Source organism: Gavia stellata, chromosome 3 (assembly GCF_030936135.1).
Source record: "Gavia stellata isolate bGavSte3 chromosome 3, bGavSte3.hap2, whole genome shotgun sequence".
NCBI lineage: Eukaryota > Metazoa > Chordata > Aves > Gaviiformes > Gaviidae > Gavia > Gavia stellata.
The window spans coordinates 19,949,651-19,971,256 of NC_082596.1; the positions used below are offsets into that span (position 1 = coordinate 19,949,651).

Below are 21,606 nucleotides of genomic sequence, written 5' to 3' on the forward strand. Positions count from 1 at the left end.
AGCAGTTCAGATGTGGAAGCAGCAATGCACTGAGTTCCTTGTGCCTGTGCTAGAGGACACAGCTAACTGCTGGCTAACAAAACTCTGCCGAATTAGAACCCCGTTCCCCCTCCCACTGAGAAGAGACAGCAGCAGAACAGGAGCAGAGGCAACAGCAAAACGTACTCTATGATTCGCTATAATTCACCCCGTCCAATCTCCCTTGCAACTTTTTCGGAAGAGCACTCCATCTCAGGGAAGATCTTAATAGCAAAGCCTGGGATAAAAACTGCTTCACGTATCTTGCTCCCCTTTCAGGAAAGCATAAGGTCTAACCCAAGGGCCTGGCTCCACGCCCAGCTTTCTCCGGCAGCTCCTGGAGCCCAGGCGCTTCTGCTGAATCTGCAGCCCTCTGCGGCTTCCTGGAGAGCTGTTATTTTTGAGGAGGGAGCAGAGCGAGAAAAAGCCTGAGACACTGTGTTCTGTAGGTTTTCTGAGGCCCTTATGAATGTATAACATTTTTCCTTTCCACAGCAAATACAGGTTTGGTCAGAGTTACATACTGGTTATGAAAATTAGTTTCATAGGTAATAGAGCAATACTGCTGGTTTGTAAAAGACATCAAGAGAAGAGTAAGAGTGATAACGCATGATCGTGTCAAGTATGTGTTCCTCCCGGTACGGATGATTAACTAGTGCACAGTAAAAATATTGTAATAATCTGAAAAGTGACTTAATTCCTCAATATTTATTAGACATACATGGACTGCAAGGGGAAAAAAATGTTTGCTTGAAAGTTCATCATTGTTTTATGATTTATGATAAGGCTATAAATCTCTATGCAAAGAGGAGAGGAGATCAAAGGGAATCGCATCCATTACGAATCCTGAGGCAGCCCGAAGACTTCACTTTTCATATCTTTTTTCTTAGCAAGACAAAAACTTGAGCTTGAAATGGAAAAAGATAAAGCAGGCTCTGACAATTGAATCATCATCATCAACTCTCGAGCTGAGTTACTATGGCAATGGCAGTGCTGCTGCACAGCTGCTTCTTACTCTTTCTACCAGTACAACAGCTTTGTAAATGTACATGGGAAATTTCCACCGCACATGTGCCACGTGTGGCTCGCAGGAGAAGCCCACGGTCTCAGGTGCCCTCATCTCTGCTGAAGGGAAGAGCAAATTTGTGTGATTAAAATATGTGATTTGCAATTTTCCATTTTCCATGGAAACAGTCTTGGAGCAGTAGGGAAAGGTCCAGGATTCTTCCTGCTCTTTTGTGCCTCAGGAAGATATATTCCAGTGCTTAGAAGATATCTTATAAGCACACAGAATTTTTAATACAGGAATTTTAAGCATTTTTTTTCAGCTGTAACTATCTCATTTCTCTGAATTATAGATGTCTTGACACTGCCAGGGGAGGATGGTATCATCTTTTTGGCAGAGCATAGCTTGGAGCTCTACATAAGTAATGGATCTAATCCTGACGCCAGGTTAATAAATTAGTAATTCTAACTCTTTGTATATGGAACAATCAGTGTGTCAGTACTCACCAGTGTCCCCTTTCCTCTTCGAGGAGTAGATGAATGCATCACCTTTCCTATTACTGATGGTATGTTCTCTGCACTGCACATAAAAGACACATTTGCTCTTAATTATTTTTGAGACAGTATTTAATATTTGTGCTCTAATAGCAAACAGAAGTTCCCAACAGGAATTGGGGCCCTTTGTAGAAAGCGTACATGCAAAGGAAATCTTTGCCCAAAAATACTGTTGCTGAAAGTACAGTTTCTGCAAGCTCATTAAGTCTTATAAGCAGACATTTATGTGGAATCTCAAATGAGCTTCATATCGAGCATTTCATCATCCTTTTTGTGCAAAAGAAGTCCTTTCCACACATTGTGTGGATAGGCATACAGCCCAGATCGTGGTCCTGCTAGTATATTGGTGTCTTTTAAGTAGACCTGCTCTGGGGAGCAGATGAACAAGGTTAACACATGTGCATTAATCAATAGCAGGGTCAACAACAATTATCACTTGTTAGTGAGATAAGAGAGGCAATACAATAATTAAATCTACTATGTAATGTATTGTCTGAGAATCAAGCAAGTTTTTACGTCTCTACATGTTCCATAAAACGCTGTCATTGAATAATAAGGAGCAGAGAACATCTGACGCATTCTGCTATTTATACAGCTATACATCCATCATATTTGTACTGGTAACATCTGCCCTCTGTTACGTATCTGGTTTGGTGCCTCAGCGTGAAATCTGTAAAACTGCAAACACAGCCTGCGCTCAGGCTGCCCAGATTTTAATATGGTGACGCTCCTTACAGCCGTTTGCGACCAGGGGCAGGCAGCGCGGGCGGGGAGCTGCCCCCCCGGGGCAGCCCGCTGGCAGAGGGGCCGAGCGATGCGGCTGCCGCCCGGGGCTGCCGAGCTCGGCAGCGGCATGCGCCCCCGTCCCCGCACCTGCTGGGCGGCCTTGGGGCGGGCGGCCGCGGCGGTCCCGGGCGCGGCGGCGCGGCCGGCGGCGGCGGCACCACGTGTCGGGGCGGGGAGCGGCGGCGGGGCCGGGCCGGGCTCCGCCACCCCCAGCGCCGCAGCGGCAGCAGCAGCAGCAGCGAGCAGCAGCCGCGGCTTAGCGCATCCTTCTCGCCCATGCCAGGTGCCTGTCCCCGGCTGCGCGGTGACTGAGGAGCCATGGGGCCTCTGCGGGAGAGCAGCAAGGTGAGGAGCCGGGGGTGGAGGGGGGGGCAGGGATGGCTGCGCGGCGGCGAGTCGGGGCTGCGGGGACCGGGGCGAGGCAGGGGCCGGCGCACCCCGGCCCTCCCGCCCCTGCGAAGCAGCGGTGTGCCGGCCCCGGCCGGGGTGGTGCAAGGAGGAGGGCGCATCCGAGGGGTCCCTGACGCCGGGGTGTCCCTTCCCGAGCAGGACCAGAAGACGCAGCTGGAGAAGGAGGTGTCCCGCAGCCGCATCCCCCGCCTGGTCCTGCGGCCGCAGCAGAAGGTATCCCCCGCTTCCGAGTCGCCCTTTTCGGAAGAGGAGAGCCGGGAATTCAACCCGCCCAGTTCCTCCGGGGGCTCCGGCAGGACCGTCAGCAGCAACAGCTTCTGCTCAGGTACCGCAGACGGACCCCCCCTTCCTCAGCCCTCAGCCTGGGGGTCACGGTGGGCCTCCCCACGCCGACCCCCGAGGCTTCGCTGGCACCCCCAGATGCAGCATCCGTGTGTCGGGCTCGTATCCAGCCCTGCCGAGCATCCCGCTTTGCAGCTGAAGAGGGGCAACCATTGATTTTTCCAGGGAAATCCAGTATCTGTTCTTTTAATATGTGTCCGTAAGCTACACCAGATGTTTCCATTTCGAGTTCTGCTGTCCGCTGCTAGAAAGTTGGCGGTTTTACTGCGGCAGAATAGTTACTTTAAAGAGAAAGGCTTGCCTTAAAAACTGCAGCGTGGGTTTGAGGCATTCTGAAAAGCCCGTAAGCCAAAGAGTCTGTAAAACATGGGAGGTGCTATTAAGGGCATCAGACATGGGTCAAATACTGCAATTTCTTTTCGTTTTGTGACTGTGATCTCCGTGCATGAATCATAACAAAATATGTAGGTGAAGTTTCACTGTCATATTGAAGTGAGTTTTGTCTATTAGAGAATTCAGACTTATCCTGACAAGGGGGTGGCCAGGCATGAGTTGGGCATGATGTCTTCTCTATAGAGAGGGCAATGGCTGGGTGATACACCAGAAGTAAATTACTACTTTCCAACTGTAGACCACAAAAGTGTCATTTGCTCTTCAAAATGAGTATATCCCTTTACATCAGGGACAACTTGAAACCAGATTTTTTATGTTAAATATTTGTCCTGTGTAGAGTTAAACACAATTTGAGTGCCTCAGCTAGCACTGAATGACTCAGATACCTACTAGTGGTGAGTAATCTTAATTCAGTGAAACTCTTCACCATGGATGACATTATGCACATGGATAATGGCATTGAGGGTCACATCATTAACACCTTGGACTCTACATGCATGTGGTAATTTTAAAGATATTTTGGTGACTAAAAATTTGGTTTTAATACTATTTTGGAGAGCATAACATTCTCCATCTAACTAAAAATCTGAATTATAACAAGTATTTTTGTAATAGTTAATATCAGAGCAATTTCCTGAACTTCCATTTTGTTTATTCATAGAGTATTTAAATTACCAAAGGTTTTCCTGAGTACAGCCAGAAACACTCGTATTTAACTTTGTCTTCACTACAGTGGATCAGATTGGTTTTTTTTAATTCCTTTAACAAAAAGCAGTGTATTGAACACTGTGTACAAGAACAGTTAATTTTCCTAGATGAGAAACACAATATCCATGTTTGAGTCTACCATTTCCTTCTTAGCTTGCATAGATTTTGCAATTCAGGCTCAGTGGAATGATCTATTTGGTTATTGTTTAATGAACAATGCAGACTGTTAAACAAACAACATAAGTTGTAAGAATGCTGAAGTCTTTTCTGCCATGCCTTTTGAATCCCTCCACCTTACCTGTTTGAGTTTGCCTATTACAAAGAAGTAAAATCTTTTGAAGCTTTCTAGAAATACATTATTTTTATGATCTCTCCCAAATGGCTGCTTTTTATCCTGTTTTGGTTTTTTTTTTTCCCCCTGCGTGTTGACAAGCCTTTCGTCCTGGTTACTGACATTCTTTTTTATGGTATCTTTTGGTTTTGTATCGCGTTCTTCAGATCTACTCAATATAGAGCTGCCAAAGCTGTGGGACAGCTGCCCTTGCTGTCCCACTGTACTGTATAGGCTGTCTTGAGTCCCAGCAGAGCTCTGTATTTAATCTGGGTGGGTCTGATCTCACGGCTTCACAGTTTTGAGGTGCCTTTCACAGAAATATTCAAGAACGCGATGTGTCTCTTAACCTGCCTCTTAAGCACAACTGGTCATATTTCCTTTATTCATCTGTTATTCTTTCATGAACGCTGCATTGATTTAGTTTGATTTTTTCCCTATGCTGAGAGCTTTGTGCTTCTCAAGCCGCCTGCAGCACCCATACAGGTACGCACTACCCGGTTTGACTTCTGTGAGCTGTCAAAGCTTATGCAGCCAAGGATCAGGCAATGCACTGTCCTTCATCCCAGTACATCATTTTGTTGTTGAGAGATTTGGTGGGCTTTCACTGTGAGGCAGGTATGACAACTGTCACTGACTTGATTTTCTCATTCTCTGACGTCTCTTCCCTGTCTTCCACTTATGATCCTTCCTTATCATGGTATGTCTAATTTAGATTGAAATTCCCCAGCGGCAGCAGGTAGCTGCTGGTTCCTGTTTCTGGGGAGGAGGTGGCGAAGAGCTGCATGGAGAGGTGAGTGGAGGGGCTGCAGCTCTAACCTGCCTCGCCTGGTGCTTCGCTAGGCATGTATCATCTTCATTGAGAAGTGGCATGCGCAGAAATTGTATTTAAAATTAGCAAGTAATGAATTTGAAAGAGGTGAGCAGATGAATAATATGATGAATGATAGTGTGATGGCAGTATGAAAAAGCTCGTGAGCATTTGGATACATGCCTTTTTTGTAACTTCTTTGGAGCATTAAACTCCAAAAGACTCTTGATAAGCAGCAAATAGTATGAATCGCCCTGTGGAATAATTCCTTTCCTCTTTACCTTTCTCTTGACAAGTTGCTGTCTACTTTTCTTTATTATTGACACCAAGTGGTTATGATCAGGACATTTCTTTTTCCCCTGGTAGAACCCCTGGGTTTTTTTTTCCTAGGCCATTTAAATATGTATTTCCTGCTTGATTCCCTAGAGCTTCTGAGATTGTCCATTTTCCCTGGGTGCTTACGTTGGTCCCAATGCATAAATGAAAGCTTGGAGTTCTTCTTTCTAAATGAGAGCAGCAGGGTCTTCTGTGTATCGTTAATGTTGATTTAGGTAGGGGGAACCTTTGGGAATCATGGTGGTGCTACGAGCACGGTGGCAACAGCAAAAAATACCACTCGGCAACAGACAAGAAACACTTTCTTTTAATGCTTAGTTTCTTTTGAAGAAGTTGTTAGTTCTGTCTGAGATAAGTTTTAAATTTGTGTGATCATCTCCCTCTTTGTCTTGTGTGACTGGATCAGAGACTCACTTCATCGTGTCGGTCAATTATTTGCAATTGGCTTTATGTCAGTTTTGCTTTCTAAGTCCGTATGAAACACAGTGAGACTGTTAATCTATTTTATCTGTGATATTCCTCATGAAATGTATTTCTAATATTCTTCGTTTCTGCCAAGTGAACATGGATGCTATCTGGATGTTGTGTTAGCTGAGCTGAGCCTTTGAATCAGTATTCGCTCTGTGCAATCCTTCCTTAAAATCTTAGTGCATCTGGGGTCCTGCGTGTCATTTGATATGGGAACACTTCTCTTCCTTCAGCCACTGCCCTTCTTCGGCTTGGATGTCAGCCACAGAACTCATATGATGTCAAACGTTGGAAAAAAAAGCAGCTTCATCTGGCTCGGCTGCTACTGAGCATTTGCCCGTGTCATGCGTGTTTTCCTCATAAGTTGCGCTTGGCTTTGAAGTGGTTGCGCGTGCTTACCTTGTCAGTCGGGAGAAAAGAGTGATTTTAAACATCGCGAACAAATCATCCTCTCACGGGTCCATGGCTGAGCGGCTGCTGGGCTGCCTTTGGTAGTTCCAGTTACAGTGTTTGCCTTATAAGAAATAAGATCCTTAGGGCAGGGCGTTATCCTTGATTTTTGTGTACACATCCTTTTGATACCAAGCCAGTTGCGTATTGGATTGAAGGCAGCCTGAACATGCTAAGCTCAGTAACAGTCTGGTTAGCGTTTCATTTTAAAAGGAGGTTAGTTTGGGATATACCTTTTTGCTATTTTCTGCCTCTGAATAGCTGAGCTTTTAAATTTCTCCTTATGAAGACTTGTTATGTGCTGCCTTTATAATGACCCCCAAGCTTTCCTTCAAGCCAAGCAAGCTTTCCCAAGCAAGCCTTTCTTCAGAAGCCATCCGCCTGAATTTCTGCAGGTGATGCAGCAGCGCTTTGTTACCTAAGATGCAGCTTTGCAAAAAGCACTTGTGCATTTAATGATCAGCTGAGCAAAGGCTTTATGAGCCAGAGGACCTGTTTTATTGTCACAGCAAATGGTTCCTCTTTTCTTGGGCTTACCTGCAAATTGCCTTTTTAACTAGATTGTAGAGTACTACGGGTCATTGAAAAACAGTGGCATCTCTGTATATGAATGATTGTGACTCACTCCAACAAAGTTTTCAAAAACAAGAGTTGAAGCTTCTTTTTTGCCTTTTCTTTCAAATTTCAAGGTCTGGGTTCAGTGCTTATTTCATAACTTGTTCTTTTCTGGAGTAAAGATTCTTCTAAAATCTTGTTGTTTACAAGCACGACACAATAAATATGCCCTGGTACCGTGGCTGCACTGTAAGCCCCAGAGCGCAGGTGCTGCAACAGGAATCTCAGTGTTACTCTTCCCTGCTCACTTGCTCCTGTGCACAGTCTCCTTGAACTTGGAGATTATTTGCCAGCTGGCCCAGCTGTTGATGGATGCTGGGGCTGAGTTTGCAGTGCATGTGTCAAAAAAAAAGAAAAGCACATAAGTTTTAGGTAGACTTGTTTAGGTCAATGTGAATGCGCTACCCATATTGCTAGCCACAGACCAGAGGAGAAGAGAGTTTGTACGGATGTTACTGGATGAAATGCTGTACTTTTTCACACTCCGGTAAATAATTTCTTTGCCAGAGCATTGAAGTAGGTTGTATTGTAAACCAGCTAGCCTTGGAGGCTATGCTATTAAAATGTGTGTACTGAGGTATATATTTCTGAATAGAAAAAAGTAGAGGAAAACAACTTTGCAATATTTTAGTAAGTCAACAGACTGAGGCTAGAAAGTTATTACAAATTACTGAAAATAATTACCCCTATTATTTGTATATATGATTGTATAAATGTATGTATTATTATGAAAACAGTGAGCTCTCCCATTCTTCTTGTTTCTTGTTATAACAAGAAATATTTTGTTTAAATAGTTCCTTACTGGTTTATTTGTTGTTTTTTTAGTCTGAGTTACTGAATCAAAAAGACATGGTTAAAAGTGCTCAAATACGTGATACTGAAAGTTAGCTTCTCTTTGCTGCAGTCCTTTATGCTACACTTTTCCACAGTCTTTTTGCCATTTTTTCAGATTTACGAAGTGGAAGTCTTCTCTAGCGCATTTGTTTGCAGCACTCTGGAAGGCAGTTCAGTAATCACTGTGATACTCATTTACAGAAACGTTGAAACAAAATCTGCTTTGAAAAATGCACGTACGGCCTTTGCATAAGGGCGACACTGGTGACATGCTTCCTTTTCTCACTGCTGCTTCCCTGGAGAATTTCCTGCTGGGCCGGCTTACGTGCAATAATTTATTATTGCTTCATATTGTTAACCACCAGTTCTGTTTCTGCAGCACAGAGATCTGTTCCAAACATGGAAATGAGAGAAGTGCCTAGGTACTAAAGAGCAAAGCCTGCCCGTTCCTCAGTTTTTGACCTTTCCCTGCTTCTCTTTCAACTTCACCATTTATTCCCTCTTACTAAGTAACGATCCTTTTGTTCCTGTGCCACCTAACAACATCTGGAAGCCAAAATATTTGACCTTTTGAATGTTTCTTGTCACCTTTTTATGTATCTGTCAGCACTGTGAACCTTTAAAGCCTGACCCAGAGCCTCCTGAGGTCAGTAGAAGAGTTGCCATTGTCTGTGGCACATTTTGGATGGTGTCCTGAGAACAGTCAGTACCTCACCCTTTCTACTACCCTGTTTGTTGCAGCTTACTGTGTACTATGGACTGAATTCTAAGCTAGATCATGTATTTTCTTCACCACCAATGCGTAATCTCATAATTTTTTTTGAAGTGGTTTTCATGCAATTTTCTTTTGAGTTGCATGTTGCCATGCATATTGTAGAACATCACAACTTGTAGCAGAAATGAACCTTTAATCAAAAGTCTTTGATTTCTTTTGTATTAAAAGAGGATCTTGAGATTTTAAAATAAATTCTACATGACATGTTTTTACCCTACATTTATAGGATTAATATAAATCCTTGAATCGTTGGAATAGTGTTTTGATGTGTGTGTATCACCAAATACAGTGAGTTAGTTCTATGGTGATGCTAGATGCCAGTCTGGGTTTGGTGGCAATTAAAAAAAAAAAAAAAAGGAAAAATATGCATAAAACAACAATGGATAGAATATATGTGGTTTCCACGCATCGTTAGAAGGTAAACAGTGCAACCTTATGAGGTGATGTTGAAGCTGTGAAGGTCACAGTCATACCCTGTCTGCCATAGAGGCAGAGTTATATGACAATGAAGAAGTATAACATGTTGTACTATTTGAGGAACGGGTACAAATTTCTATGATGTGGTCTATTTAAGGTTTTTATTTAAAAAAATGGTACCTTCAAAATTGGATGGTATATTTATAATTTCTTCCTTTGCGGCGTAATGGAGTTAAACGCATAAAAGCACACACAAGTACCCCCATCTATATATACATATATTTCACATAATGTTGATACAAAATGGGTAATAGTTCTTACACTTGATGTAGTCAAGACTTTCCCACCAGAGGTAGCAGCAGTGGCTCTGCTTCCAGCTACTGGCCTCAGGAAAGGTTAGTGAGGTCTACTGAAGTGCTTAAAAAACCCTACCAAACAGCCAAGATTCTTGTCTCTTGTCTCTTTTTCAGACTCTTTCCTCTCCTGACCTTTAGTTAAAACTTTTCTTTAAAGTTTTCAAATAGATTTTCAGTCCTTTATCATCTTAAGCCCCTTGTCCAAATGTTATCTGTGATGCGATATCAAAACTCTAGGAGCTGTACTATTCCTGACCACAGCGCTCTCCTAGTAACAGTACTATTTTTATTGATGTTTTTACTAGTAAGCCTTGATGCTTTTGTTCTGTAATACTGATACCATTAGTGGTGCTATAAATGTAATAACAAAGCCAGTAAACCACAATTATATAGCCCTTTTTTCAGATGGTTTCCCAGAACTCACATCAGTCCTGCTTGTTAGTGAAATGTTCAAATAGAAGGAAGATTAGTAGATTTGCTGCCAAAGTCAATTAAAATTTGCTGCTTCAGTGTAACTTAGCTATTGTACAGTCAGGTGTCAAGAGCTGATGCCTTTAAGGACATGTTTATGGAAAATACTGCATTGTAAAAGATCCCCAAGCTGTAGGAGCGGGTCAGTCCATCTTCTTTCACCTTCCTCTCCCCACTTCTACATAATCTGAGCCTGTCACCATTTATGCCATGCTGTGAGTGAGCAGAGAGGACCTCTTGCCGAATTCAGTGAGCGGCTTCCGTACTAAACTTTCAGTAGTGACCATTACTGGTCAGCCTCTGGGTGAGATGGAAGCAAGGTCAAAGGGGCTGGTGAGGAACAGGTGTAAAAGTTGCCTTATATTAATGATAGGAACCTCAGCATCAAGCAAAAGGAGTTGAAGATGTTTAGTCTTGATTTTACTTACTTCACTACTGGGTTAGATTTTATGACTAGAACATTAAAATCAATAGTTCCAGCTTGAAAGATGGTCTGGGAAAAACAGGGTGGTTCCCAGCTGTGGAGTATCTAAAAAATGTAAAGTATGGTCCTAAGCATGTAGGTTGTACGGGACCTCTGGAGATCATTTCATCCACCCTCCTTTTTGAAGCAGGACTGTTTGCAGCACTATGTCACATCAGCCATGGCTTTGTCTATCTGAGTCTAGAAAACCTTCAAGGACAAGAGTTTGCACAGCCTTTCTAGGTGACCTCAGGGAGCGGTGGAGCTGCTAGCCTGCCTTCGTTCACAGGCAAAATGGAGCGTAGTTAATTCAAGTTCTGTCTGCAGAGACACAGAGATTAAATGTGGAATTAATTTGCTTAGCAGAATTTCGTATAAGTAGGCCTCCTCTCTTTTCCTGACAGGGCTATAGTTTTGGTTGCTCTTCTGCTTTGCTTTAGTGTGCTTGACTTCTGGTAAGACACTTGCCTCACAAGCTCATGATATTGTGATTAATTTTATTAAATACCAACCCCAACAGATCTTAAAAATAGCTGTAAGATTAGTTTAGAATTGATCAGAAGGACCAAAGCTAGTAGCATTTTTAGGACTCTACTTTTAGTGAAGTTATTAAATATTTTTTTCAAAAATCTGTGTCATTTTGCAGGTAACAATTTGTTTATAGCAAATGACTAATCTTCTAGAGTACATAAAATCACCTACTGGAATGGCTGCAGTAAAAATGAAATGTTTTAATAAAATAGGAGCTGAGGAGAATATTCACACTTCTTACCTTAAGCTGTGCACCCTAAATTGTTGGTGGGAAGGTGAGAGTGCTTCCAGAGGGCCATTCAGTGTTGTGATGAGGTAGGAGTTAGGCTCCTACCTATTGAGAGCCTGACGGTGTGCATATGAATATGCTCCCCTCTGTCTTTCTATGTGTACTATTCATTTTATACTATTATGTTTCACCCTGCTGCTTTTACTGTGGCCCTTTGTGTTGCCCGGTTGTTCCAGACTGATATTGTGAATCTCCTGTTAGTAATGTTTTCTGCCTTGGCGATGAGCCCTTACACCTCACGGGTTCAGCTGCCCAAGTCAGAACGGTGGTTGTTGTGCTAGTCAATGGAAAGAGGAGAGATCCTCCAGACAGTGGCTCAGAGTAGTGGGATGACTGGAGAAGCCTAAATCGGGCTATTGTTCTGACTCATCCTCCAGAGGAGCCTCTTTCTCTCCATTTAATACAGAAAGAGCCTTAGCAGGTGGAAGCTAGGTGAAATATTCCCTTCGGTGTCTGTCAGCAGCATTCATTAATGCATGAAACACCCCTGTGCTACAAGACCAGTCACGAAAAGAAGACCAAAGCAACATGTAGAGTCAAAAAATGTGGAGCAAACAGGCAGTTTGGGAGACTACCCTGAAAAATTCTGAAATACCCTTGGTGGTTCACTGTCAATAGCCGGTTCGCAGTACACCATCCTGGCAGAGCCGTGGCTACCCAGGCTAACAGATCCCAGCATGGCAGAAAGGAAGCCAGCAGGTGAAAGTCAGGAAACTGTTTTTGCCTTGGTACACTGAACTTCTTTTAAAAGTTCATTACAGGCCCGTGTTTAATTCTGGAATCCACATTTCTTACTGGAGAGGCAGAGTATGTACAGCCTGAACGTTGGTCAAGGGACCTTAAGAGAAGATGAAAGTGGGACAGTAGACAAGGGATCAGGTAGGGGATGTACAGTTTCAGACTCATAAAAGTGAATAACTAGATCTGGCAGCGAGGAGTGAGGGTAAAAGTAAGTCAGTGGTTCCTCAGTGAGAGCGTCATTAATTATTTGGATGCATTATACAAGGAGGTTGTAAATTCAGTATTTCTTGAAGTCTTCAGGAAAAGGCAGTATTTTTCTAAAGAAGGCTCTAAAGCATATTCCAGTGACATTTCTAAAGCCTCTGTGCCCAGAAAATCAGAGGAAATCATCACGTCACAACATACAGCCTTAAAGTCTAAGAGAACAATACTTTTGTCAGTTGTTAGAGTATTATTATCTTTAACACTGTTGTTTATACTTTGACTTTGCTATTTGAAAGCTAGTCAGCACATGCAAATGTCGGAGTGCTCTGAGCAACTTCCCTGATTGTTTGAGGAGACACTATCCCGTGCTTGGCTTTGAAACTTGGCAAGCGTGCCTGAGCTGGGAGAGGGGTTGGACGTAGAGTTTCAGTGATGAAATCCAGGTGATGTTCAAAGGGAAAGGCTACTCCCAGAATGCTCTTAGGAGGCCACTGTGAAAAAAGACACCATGAATATTGCTAAGAAAGCAATGAAAGTCATGTGTAATAAATTTATGTGGTTTTCCCTCTTGTGCAAGTAAATAATACAGGCAAGATCAGAAGTATGGACTTTCACAGCAGTATTTGCCAGCTTTCTCTCTTCTGTCTTCCTGATGCTCATGTGCCTGAGAAGGTAAACCGGGTCTATCTGTGTTCCTGAGAAGTCTGAACCTGAAATCCTTACTGGGGCAAAACTCTTGCTGAGTTACAGGACTGAATCCTTAACTGACCTTGCTGAAAACTACATTCACATCATGTCTCCAGCAGAAAGTGAATCCCATCGTGGGCTCGTCTGCTCCTCTTAACCCCCTTGCCAACTTTGGAGATAGATTCCTTATCTTGGCCAATTTCTGGGCAGGTGGATGTCTTCATCTCCTTCTGTCAGAGTTGTCAGCAGGGTTTTGGAGGAGCCTCCTGGTCTGCAGGAACTACTGAACCCACACTGCCGCGGTTACGTCCTTCCTCCCGCAGACGAGGAGCAGAGGCGTTCGCTGCGGCAGTGCGCAGGGCGGTGGGCAGGCTGTCTGCGGGGCGGGGGGACATCAGCTTGAGGTGCGGTCAGGGTCCGCGGGGAAGTCTGCTGCTCTTCTGTGGGGACTTCCCCTACAGTACTAAATACAACTAAATAGCCTGTTAAGGCTTCAGTAGCAGGAAAGGACGAAGGTAAGCGCAGGCAATTTGGCTTGCACCGAGCAGCTGGATAGCACCTCAGTGTTCAGCGGGACTTTTCCTTGTGCCAGAACGGTGAGCGGCAGGTCAGGTGGGAGGTGGATCCCCCCGGTGTACAGCGGAGCTTTGCTTGCCTTTGGCGGTGAGCACCAGCGTTTCGTAGGCAGCTGTTCCTTTCTGTGGTAGCAAACATTTTGATTATTCAAAAGGCACCACAAAAAGCTGGCACAGAAAAATGTTTCTCTGCAGCTTGCCCTAGATTTGGAAACTTTATAATTTTGTTCACATTTCTGGCTAATACTAGGTAGAAGTTGTTACACATCAAATGAAAAATAACAGTCAGAGGAGAGGGAGTACAATAAAATCATTCATTTACTTCAGCTGGAGTGGGAGTGCTCACCTGGTTATTGGTCTGTCTAAAGGTCACAAGGGGTACGAGTAGAGAAGAGCTATTGTTCTTTGTGCCAGGCTCATTTGTTCCTTTAATAAATGCCCCGTTGCAACAAAAGCTGAAGTCTGTAAGGATAACAGGAGAATATGTAAATATGACATAATCTGATCATACAGTGTCACCAGTGTGATATCAGAGGCAATGACGGGGGGAGTGGTAATTAAAATATTTGATTTTATATGCTTTCTTTAGCTACTCTATTTTCTTATCGCAGTTAGTTTTACGTACTTGTTTTTTTAATGCCCTAATTCTTAACACTGTAGCTTTAGCTCAGTTCTTTCGTTGTTTAAAGGTTTTATCAGCTTCTGAGGTTCTTCCAGGTAGCATCCCTATAGATTTCTTCAGTGAGAAGGTGGTCGGTCACTGGAACAGGCTCCCCAGGGAAGTGGTCATGGCACCAACCCTGTCAGAGTTCAAGAAGCATCTGGACAATGCTCTTAGTCACATGGTTTAGTTTTAGGTAGTGCTGCAAGGAGCAGGGAGTTGGGCTTGATGATCCTTATGGGTCCCTTCCAACTTGAGATATTCTATGATTCTATGATAACTTTGGGAGTTATTTATACATAAAGTCTCCCATACAAAACACACCTGTGAAGTCTGCAGAACCTGTCCAGCTATTGCAGTGATTTTATTGGTGGAGAGATGAAGGAAATAGTTTCTTATCTTTTTTTTTTAATACAAAGTTTTGAAAATAATGGCACATAGAGAAACACCTAAGTGGAAAGGTCATAAGAAAAAATGAACTGCATTAACCTGCACTTTTTTCTGAATATATTTGATTATAAATGTTTGTGTGCTTCTAAAGAGAAGACGCTTTGGACATGGCTAAAGGAGTTGCTTAAATGCAATTCAGAAGCTCACTCAGTCGTGCTGATCCACTGCCCTGTAGGTAGCATTCATACAGCTTGCAGAAGAGACTCTGAACCCTTGGGAGAAGGAAATGGATGCTGATCTGGGAGGAATTTGCCACTTTCTCTCTTCTCTGTGTTGAGTTATATTGTGACGTTGATGGGAATGGTAAGGATAAAAAGTAAACTAAAATCATGTGGGCAACGATCCTGCCTTAGTCAGGGTGACTGTGGGGATGGGCTGAAAACCTTATTCGTGGTCTCCTCTTCCCTGGTATTTTTCTAGGAACTAATTCTGAGTTGCAGAAGGCAGCAGCAAGGTGGCAAAAGGAGGTGCTTGTAGGCTTAATTGAGCTGATTTGAAGGAATCAAATGTGATGAAGCTGGATTAGGTGCTTTGCACCGTTACTGCCCTTTGTGTAATTCTGGCAGTAGGCTGGGCTGCCCCATGGCTTGGCATCACGTGTGGCAGTTTGCAGAGGCCGGGGCAGCAACACGTCAGGGTGCTGGCTGCTGTTACATGCTAATGCATATAGCGTGCTTTGGACGGTCAGCACTTCTAGGTACCTTGCTCAGCATTGGAGGCAGAACATGGAGAAATGAGAAACAGAACATTGGAACAAACAGGTGAGGGTAGGTAAATGGCCAGGCACGAGGGAAAAGGATGAGGTTGTTTTACTCTGCTGAGAGAGCAATAGTTAGAAATAGCAAAAACTGCTCTTTCCTGTGGAGGGGAGGTGGTCAGGGAGGGAATTAGATATATATGGGGTGCCCCTTTTGCCTCATAAATGCACAGTCATATACTGACTTTTTAAACAATCTGCCCATGCAAAGCTCATTGCAAGATCGGGCTTGACCTAAATTATGAACAGGGTGGAAGTGGCAAGCGCAATATGGTCATGCAAATCATTTGGCTCAGTTGCAGGTACTTCTTTGAGTTTCATGTTAGGTAAAGATAATGCACCGGCAACAGAGTGCAATTGTGTAATTAAGATGGCAGCTTTCATTTTGTCCTGGGAAACAACAAACAATTACATTTCTCCAGGAGAGTAAATAATCAAGGCTTCCCAGTGCCAGAGTAGCCTGTTTGTTTTTGTTGTGTATCTCTAAAGCCACCATGACTTTTAGGGGACCTGTGATTACTCAAGATTACAGGAGATGTGATTAGATGAAGGGGGTGTTTGATATGTGGATTTCACCTGGACTCAGACTTCTTACTTTGCATTTAATTGTTAAGAGCTGGAGTGTTTGTATTCCTGGAGGTCAGGAACGCGGGTCTGTTCCCGAGGTGGCTGCTGATGCCATGAAGCGCTGGTGTGCCCTCAGAGGAATTCGGCTTTAAACAAAAGCAGTCTGCATATAACACACCCTCTTCAGAACAAGGTAACTCACAGCCCCTTGTCAAGAATGGAAATGCTCTGTGATCACGGTTGCTTTAAAAGGAAAAACAATTTTGAGAAATCTTTATTAATTCCAGTTAAATTAGAATCATGACTTTGTGCGTGTGGGCTGTAGGTCATTCTCTTGTTGTTCAGATAGGAAGGTATCTTGAAGGAGCATGCGGCCCATGCTTGCTTTTCATCCAGCATGCACTGCATAAGCCATTCTTGTGTCTTACGTGCATTTCTCAGCGTTCGTGCAGTAATATTCCCTAACCTAGATAAGTCAAAAGAATTTCTCTTAGATCTGAGTTTTCATCATGTAGCCCCTGATTTTGCATTTTGTCAGACAGTGAAACAAGCACTTGCCATTTTAGTCTGCTATAAGGTATCCAAGACTTCTTCACAAAATGGGAGAAACTAGTAACTTCTCACCAGGTTTCAGGGCCAAGGTTGTGCATATCAGATAACTGACTGTAAACAGTTGCAGCCCAAACACTTTTTTTTTTTTTTTACTTCTGCTAATGTTCGCGTACTTCTTAGAAATTTTGATGTTTTCCCTTTTCTCTTCAGATGACACTGGCTGTCCTAGTAGCCAGTCAGTATCTCCAGTTAAGACTCCTTCTGATGCTGGAAACAGCCCAATCAGTTTTTGCACTGGCAGTGATGGAGACTTCTCCAGGAAGAAATTCAGTCCAGGGACAATGAGTGAAGGGAACCCGCAGCTGGCTCGATATAAGAAGGAGACAAAGACAAGCCTTGTAAAGCCCGGTGAGTATAGTATAGTTCCTTTCATTTCTTTAATTATGCTCTCTAATTGACTAGTACATCTACAGGTGTGTTGTGCTGCCTGTGATACAAGTAATGCTGACAGTAAATAAAAAAAAAAGTTGGGTTCTTTCTAAGGAGCCACCTGCAAAATTTGAAAAAACTATCGGTATTAGCTTTTTCATGGAAATATAATTAATTGACATCTTCACTTTCCTTTATGAGGTTGGATGGTGATGTCAAATAACAACTGAAATGGATTTTATCCTATTTCATGGTAATTGCACACATATTTCACTGGCCAAAGATAAATGACTCTTACTATTGAAGCAAAGAATTATAGTCTTCTGATGTTGTTAGATTTATTGTTAGATCCTGCCTAAAGTTTATGCTGCCATACTGTGATAGCTCTGGGGATACAACACGTCAAACCAAGGCAAGATAACAGGCAGCCTACGTGTGGGAGTTAGGCAGACGTAGATCCGTACTGCACTGGGTGAATGAAGAGCATGTCTCCCATTACCTCAGGCTAATGGGCCTCCTCAGACCGCCAACTAAACCAGCACCTGCTTGTCGCACAGCCAAGACTAAATATCCTCCTGTGTCCTTGGCTGCTGTAATTTTAATGAGTAGATATAAAGTATTTTTGTGATTCATGTACCGGCAGCTCTTGATTACAAATGGTCGGGATATTTGTGCTGTTATTTAATTAATCATGGAGACAGAGAGGGTGTTTTGACCCTGTGCAGAGCAGCTGCAGAACTGACACGGTTTATGAGCTCAGGTACCTCCTGGTTATGCTGTTTCCAGAGTCATTTTACCTGTGGAAGCAATTTAGATACTTTCACGAGGAGCCAGCTCAGATTTACCAGCACCATGTTTAATCCAGAAACAGTAGAGAATTTGTTGCAAAAACTCTTCACTGGCTTGGTCATTGGAAGGGCTGATTAAATCTGATTTACCACTATCCCTGCAAAGTTCTTCAACTCATTTCATAGCACCCATGTTACTTGAGGGATCCCAGTCTCCCATTGCTCTGCAGAATGGGAGATAATATTTCTTCAAGGTTTGTTTTCTGTTCCGTTAAAATCAAGGAATCTAACGTAGGTAGAAGGCAGTGAATACAGTATATGGCAGTCAAATCTCCACCCATGCCTACCACAATCATTTTGTATGTGAACATGGATGTAACTTAGCAAAATGTGGATAAAGACCTTTGAAAGTTCTCTTTTTTCTGCTGAAGAGTCCTATACACATGGGAAAAGAGTTATGCACTTTTTTCAATAAATTACTTCATTGTTTTTGATGATTACACTTAAATTGACCTATAATACCAAGCTATTAGCCTTTTGTAGTAATAGTCAGAAGTAATCTTCATGTTGGTGGATGGTATTATTTCAAATCTTTGAACAGACTTAGTCTAGGTATTTAAAAACTATCATTTTTAAACTATGTTTCTTTCAAATATTAGGCTTAAGTGATGATTTGACATATCTGCCTGTGTCTCCTTTCTTATCTCCATCACCGCTAAATTCTTTTTAATTGCCTGCGCAATTTCAGCAAAATCTGAAAAAGAGTACAAGAATCAGTAAGGTTGCAAGAATGTAAGTTGAAAGACTGAGAAGGGGAAGCAAAGGCAATCTGAGTGGAATTTTAATATGCTTCAGGTGGAAAAAAAGTCAACACAGAGGAGTCAAAAGCAACCTGCTTTATTAGTTCACTGTTTATGGAGCTGCTTTTAATGCTATTCTTTGGGCAGACAGATGTACCAACATCCTCGTCCATTCATTTGAAGCTCACATTTGTCATCTTTGCAGCTTCCTCTTAACGTGGCTATATTCTTGTCGGTGGGCCGTTTTCTGTAGCCGTCGGTGCTTCTGCATTGATTGATCTCTAAGGTTGGAAAACTTGTCTGGAGAGTTCAAGCATATTGCTCCTGGGATCCATCAAAACTCTCAGAGCAGGAACTGGGTCTGATTTAGAGAGTACTTCTAAGTTCCTCCTGACAAATCTCTCACACCTTTTAAGTAGAAAGTTGCCAAAAATCACATCGCAGTCAATGTGAGAGCTGACACAGGTGAGGGACATTCCTGAAACAGAGAGCATGCCAGGGGACAGCTGGGGTTCATTTTCCTCACTGTTGGCCACAGAGGTTAATGTAATTCTCTCTCATTGCTATCTCTTGGCTTCAGGTGGATCCAGTCCCTTCCCCAAGACCTATTTGCGCATGAATTTCTGGTGGCTCAGTTGGGAAGATCTAGACCTTGTGCAGAGAGGAGGCATCGTCATGTAGCAAAACACGCAGGGAGTAACAGGGGAGCAGTAGAAGGGAAGTGGGACTTGGGAGGAGAGTAACAGCAGCATGGCCTTGTCATATGTAACCTAGTTCTGCATACAGCTGGATACTTCAAACTACAGCACAAAAAGAGTTGTGCATAGTATCTTTCTCTCTACCAAAAGCCCTTACTGATTTATGGAGATAATCTCTACTTTTTAGTTATCTGAAACGTCTTGTGATAATGACTACATAGCAGGAGCCAGACATGAGAGACAAAACCGCAGCCTACCACTGTCTTCTATAGACTCTGTCCTGCACTACGTTTTTGTAGGCAAGTACATCAATCAGTGTGCACCTCCAAAATGCCTGTCATTTTGCTGAAAATTTATCTGTTTCCAGGATTGGTTTCTTGGAACATGCTGAATCTCAGAAGTAACACTCACACAAATATTTAGATAATTCAGGAAATGTCAGAGTGGGATCGCACTGAGATTGAACCCTGGGACTTTTTTCTTGGCTGTTCCCAAGCTCCAGTGCTTTTCTCCTACTCTAGCAACATCACTTCATCTTTCTTTTCTACACTTCAAAATATGACATATGACATAGCTTTTTTTTCCTCTAACAGCCTAAGGCATTGTTATGTGGACCTAAGTCATCTTCAGCTCTTGAAGTATTAGCAAGCTAGATTTGGATATCATTGATAATTTATGTTGTTTGCATAGCAAGCCATGCTTAATCCTGGAATGCATTATCACTACATCTTGCTAAACCTCTGAAAGAGTTATAATCATGAAGATGTTATTCATTTGGGAGAGTTGGTAATGATTTTTATTGTGCATTACATCCAAATCACAGCAGTGTTATAGGTGAATTTGGCTTAAAATCAGTGTCTGTTTCCAGGAAAGGATGGAGAGGACAGGTACATTACGGAAGATATAAAACATCCACTCCAGGAGGAAGTTACGAGCCTTTTAATTTCAGGATTTTGTCTCTTTTGGATGTGATTCTTTTATGCAATATTAAAAGAATAGAAAATGCATTGCAAAAAATGGCCTCGCAAAAAGGCACAAAAAGCTTAATTAACACTAGTCCTAGTTTTGTATTAAGATGCTGTGCTGAGTCCTACAGTTTTAGTAACTGAATAAAAAGGAGCATAAACACTTCTACATATTCACATTCTTGGTGTACTCCTCCTGCAAAAATCCATCCTGAATTCCTGCAGATCATGTCCACATCTTGTTAAGAATAGTGGGAACTGTTTTGCTTGCTTTGACAGTCTTTCTCACCTTGTTTTTTGACTTCCATACAAATGCTTAGTGCAAGAAATTAAGGAATGTGAAATTCCATCTGAACACAAGAAAACACTTTTTTTTACTGTGACGGTGGTCAGGCACTGGCCCAGGTTGCCTAGAGAATTTGTGGGTGGAGTCTCCATCCATGGAGGTACTCAAAACTCAACTGGACACAGTCCTGGGAAGCTTGCTCCAGCTAGACTTGCTTGAGCAGTGAGTTGGACTAGGTGGTCTAAAGAGGTCCCTGCAACCCCCAGCGATTCTGTGATTCTGTGTTGTCCAAACTTTTTTTCCCTTTAAATAGTGCATCACACAGATCTGTAGTTAAGTAGTTGCAAGGCCCAATTTGTGCTTTTCCTGCCCTATCTTTCAAGTCCGTGTACTGCCATTTCACTTACAATGAGTTTATAGAAAAGAAAGAATAAAAAAAAAGTAACTTTTAACAATCAACGCTATTCAATTAAAAATGTCATTTAACTTCGAGCCATAGTAAGTAATGTTGTACTCAGCATGTGTTGCCAGTATGAACTTCTCTGCTTCTTGATGGTGAATTTGTCAAGTCACAAGGACGTCCCAGTCTGAACACATTAATCTTTGAAGGCTTTAGGACTATTAGGAGTTTTAGGAGAGACAGGTGGAGCAGACTGTATTGGACTTAAATTGGTTGTGAGTACAATGTAGGTGCGAGTGCTTTTTTAATCAGCGTTGGAGCTGATGATAATTAACAAAAAAGAGGCAAGGGAAATGACCCTGGGCATTTGGGAATGTTACAGCTAAATAAACCAAACGGATTAGATGATAGAAAATGCAGATGTTAGCTGCAAATTACATCTAAATGTTAAAAATGTCTACCTGTTAAAATACAATGCTCTTCCTGATGATTTTTTTGTATTGTCCAGTGTGTGAGGATTAGATTCCCAGGTTACTAAATGTGCAGGAACTTATTCTTGGAGGCACCCTGTGCAAGCAAAGAGTAGTGGCTAGTTAATCCATTAGTATAAAATTAGCAGATAAGTTTATCCATATTGCTACCCTTCTTCCATATGTGTCTGTATTCTAAAGGCAGTCACTT

The 21,606-nt window shown here is 42.6% G+C and overlaps 1 protein-coding gene across 1 annotated transcript in view; it reads left to right on the top strand.

Moving 5' to 3' along the window:
- The first annotated feature begins 2,682 nt into the window (after positions 1–2,682).
- SYBU (syntabulin) overlaps positions 2,683–21,606 on the top strand; it is a 39,497-nt gene continuing 20,573 nt past the window's right edge. The window contains exons 1-3 of the mRNA XM_059815312.1: positions 2,683–2,709; positions 2,914–3,100; positions 16,770–16,967. Of these exons, the coding sequence (XP_059671295.1) occupies positions 2,683–2,709; positions 2,914–3,100; positions 16,770–16,967 (412 nt within the window). The remainder of the gene's footprint in view (positions 2,710–2,913; positions 3,101–16,769; positions 16,968–21,606) is intronic.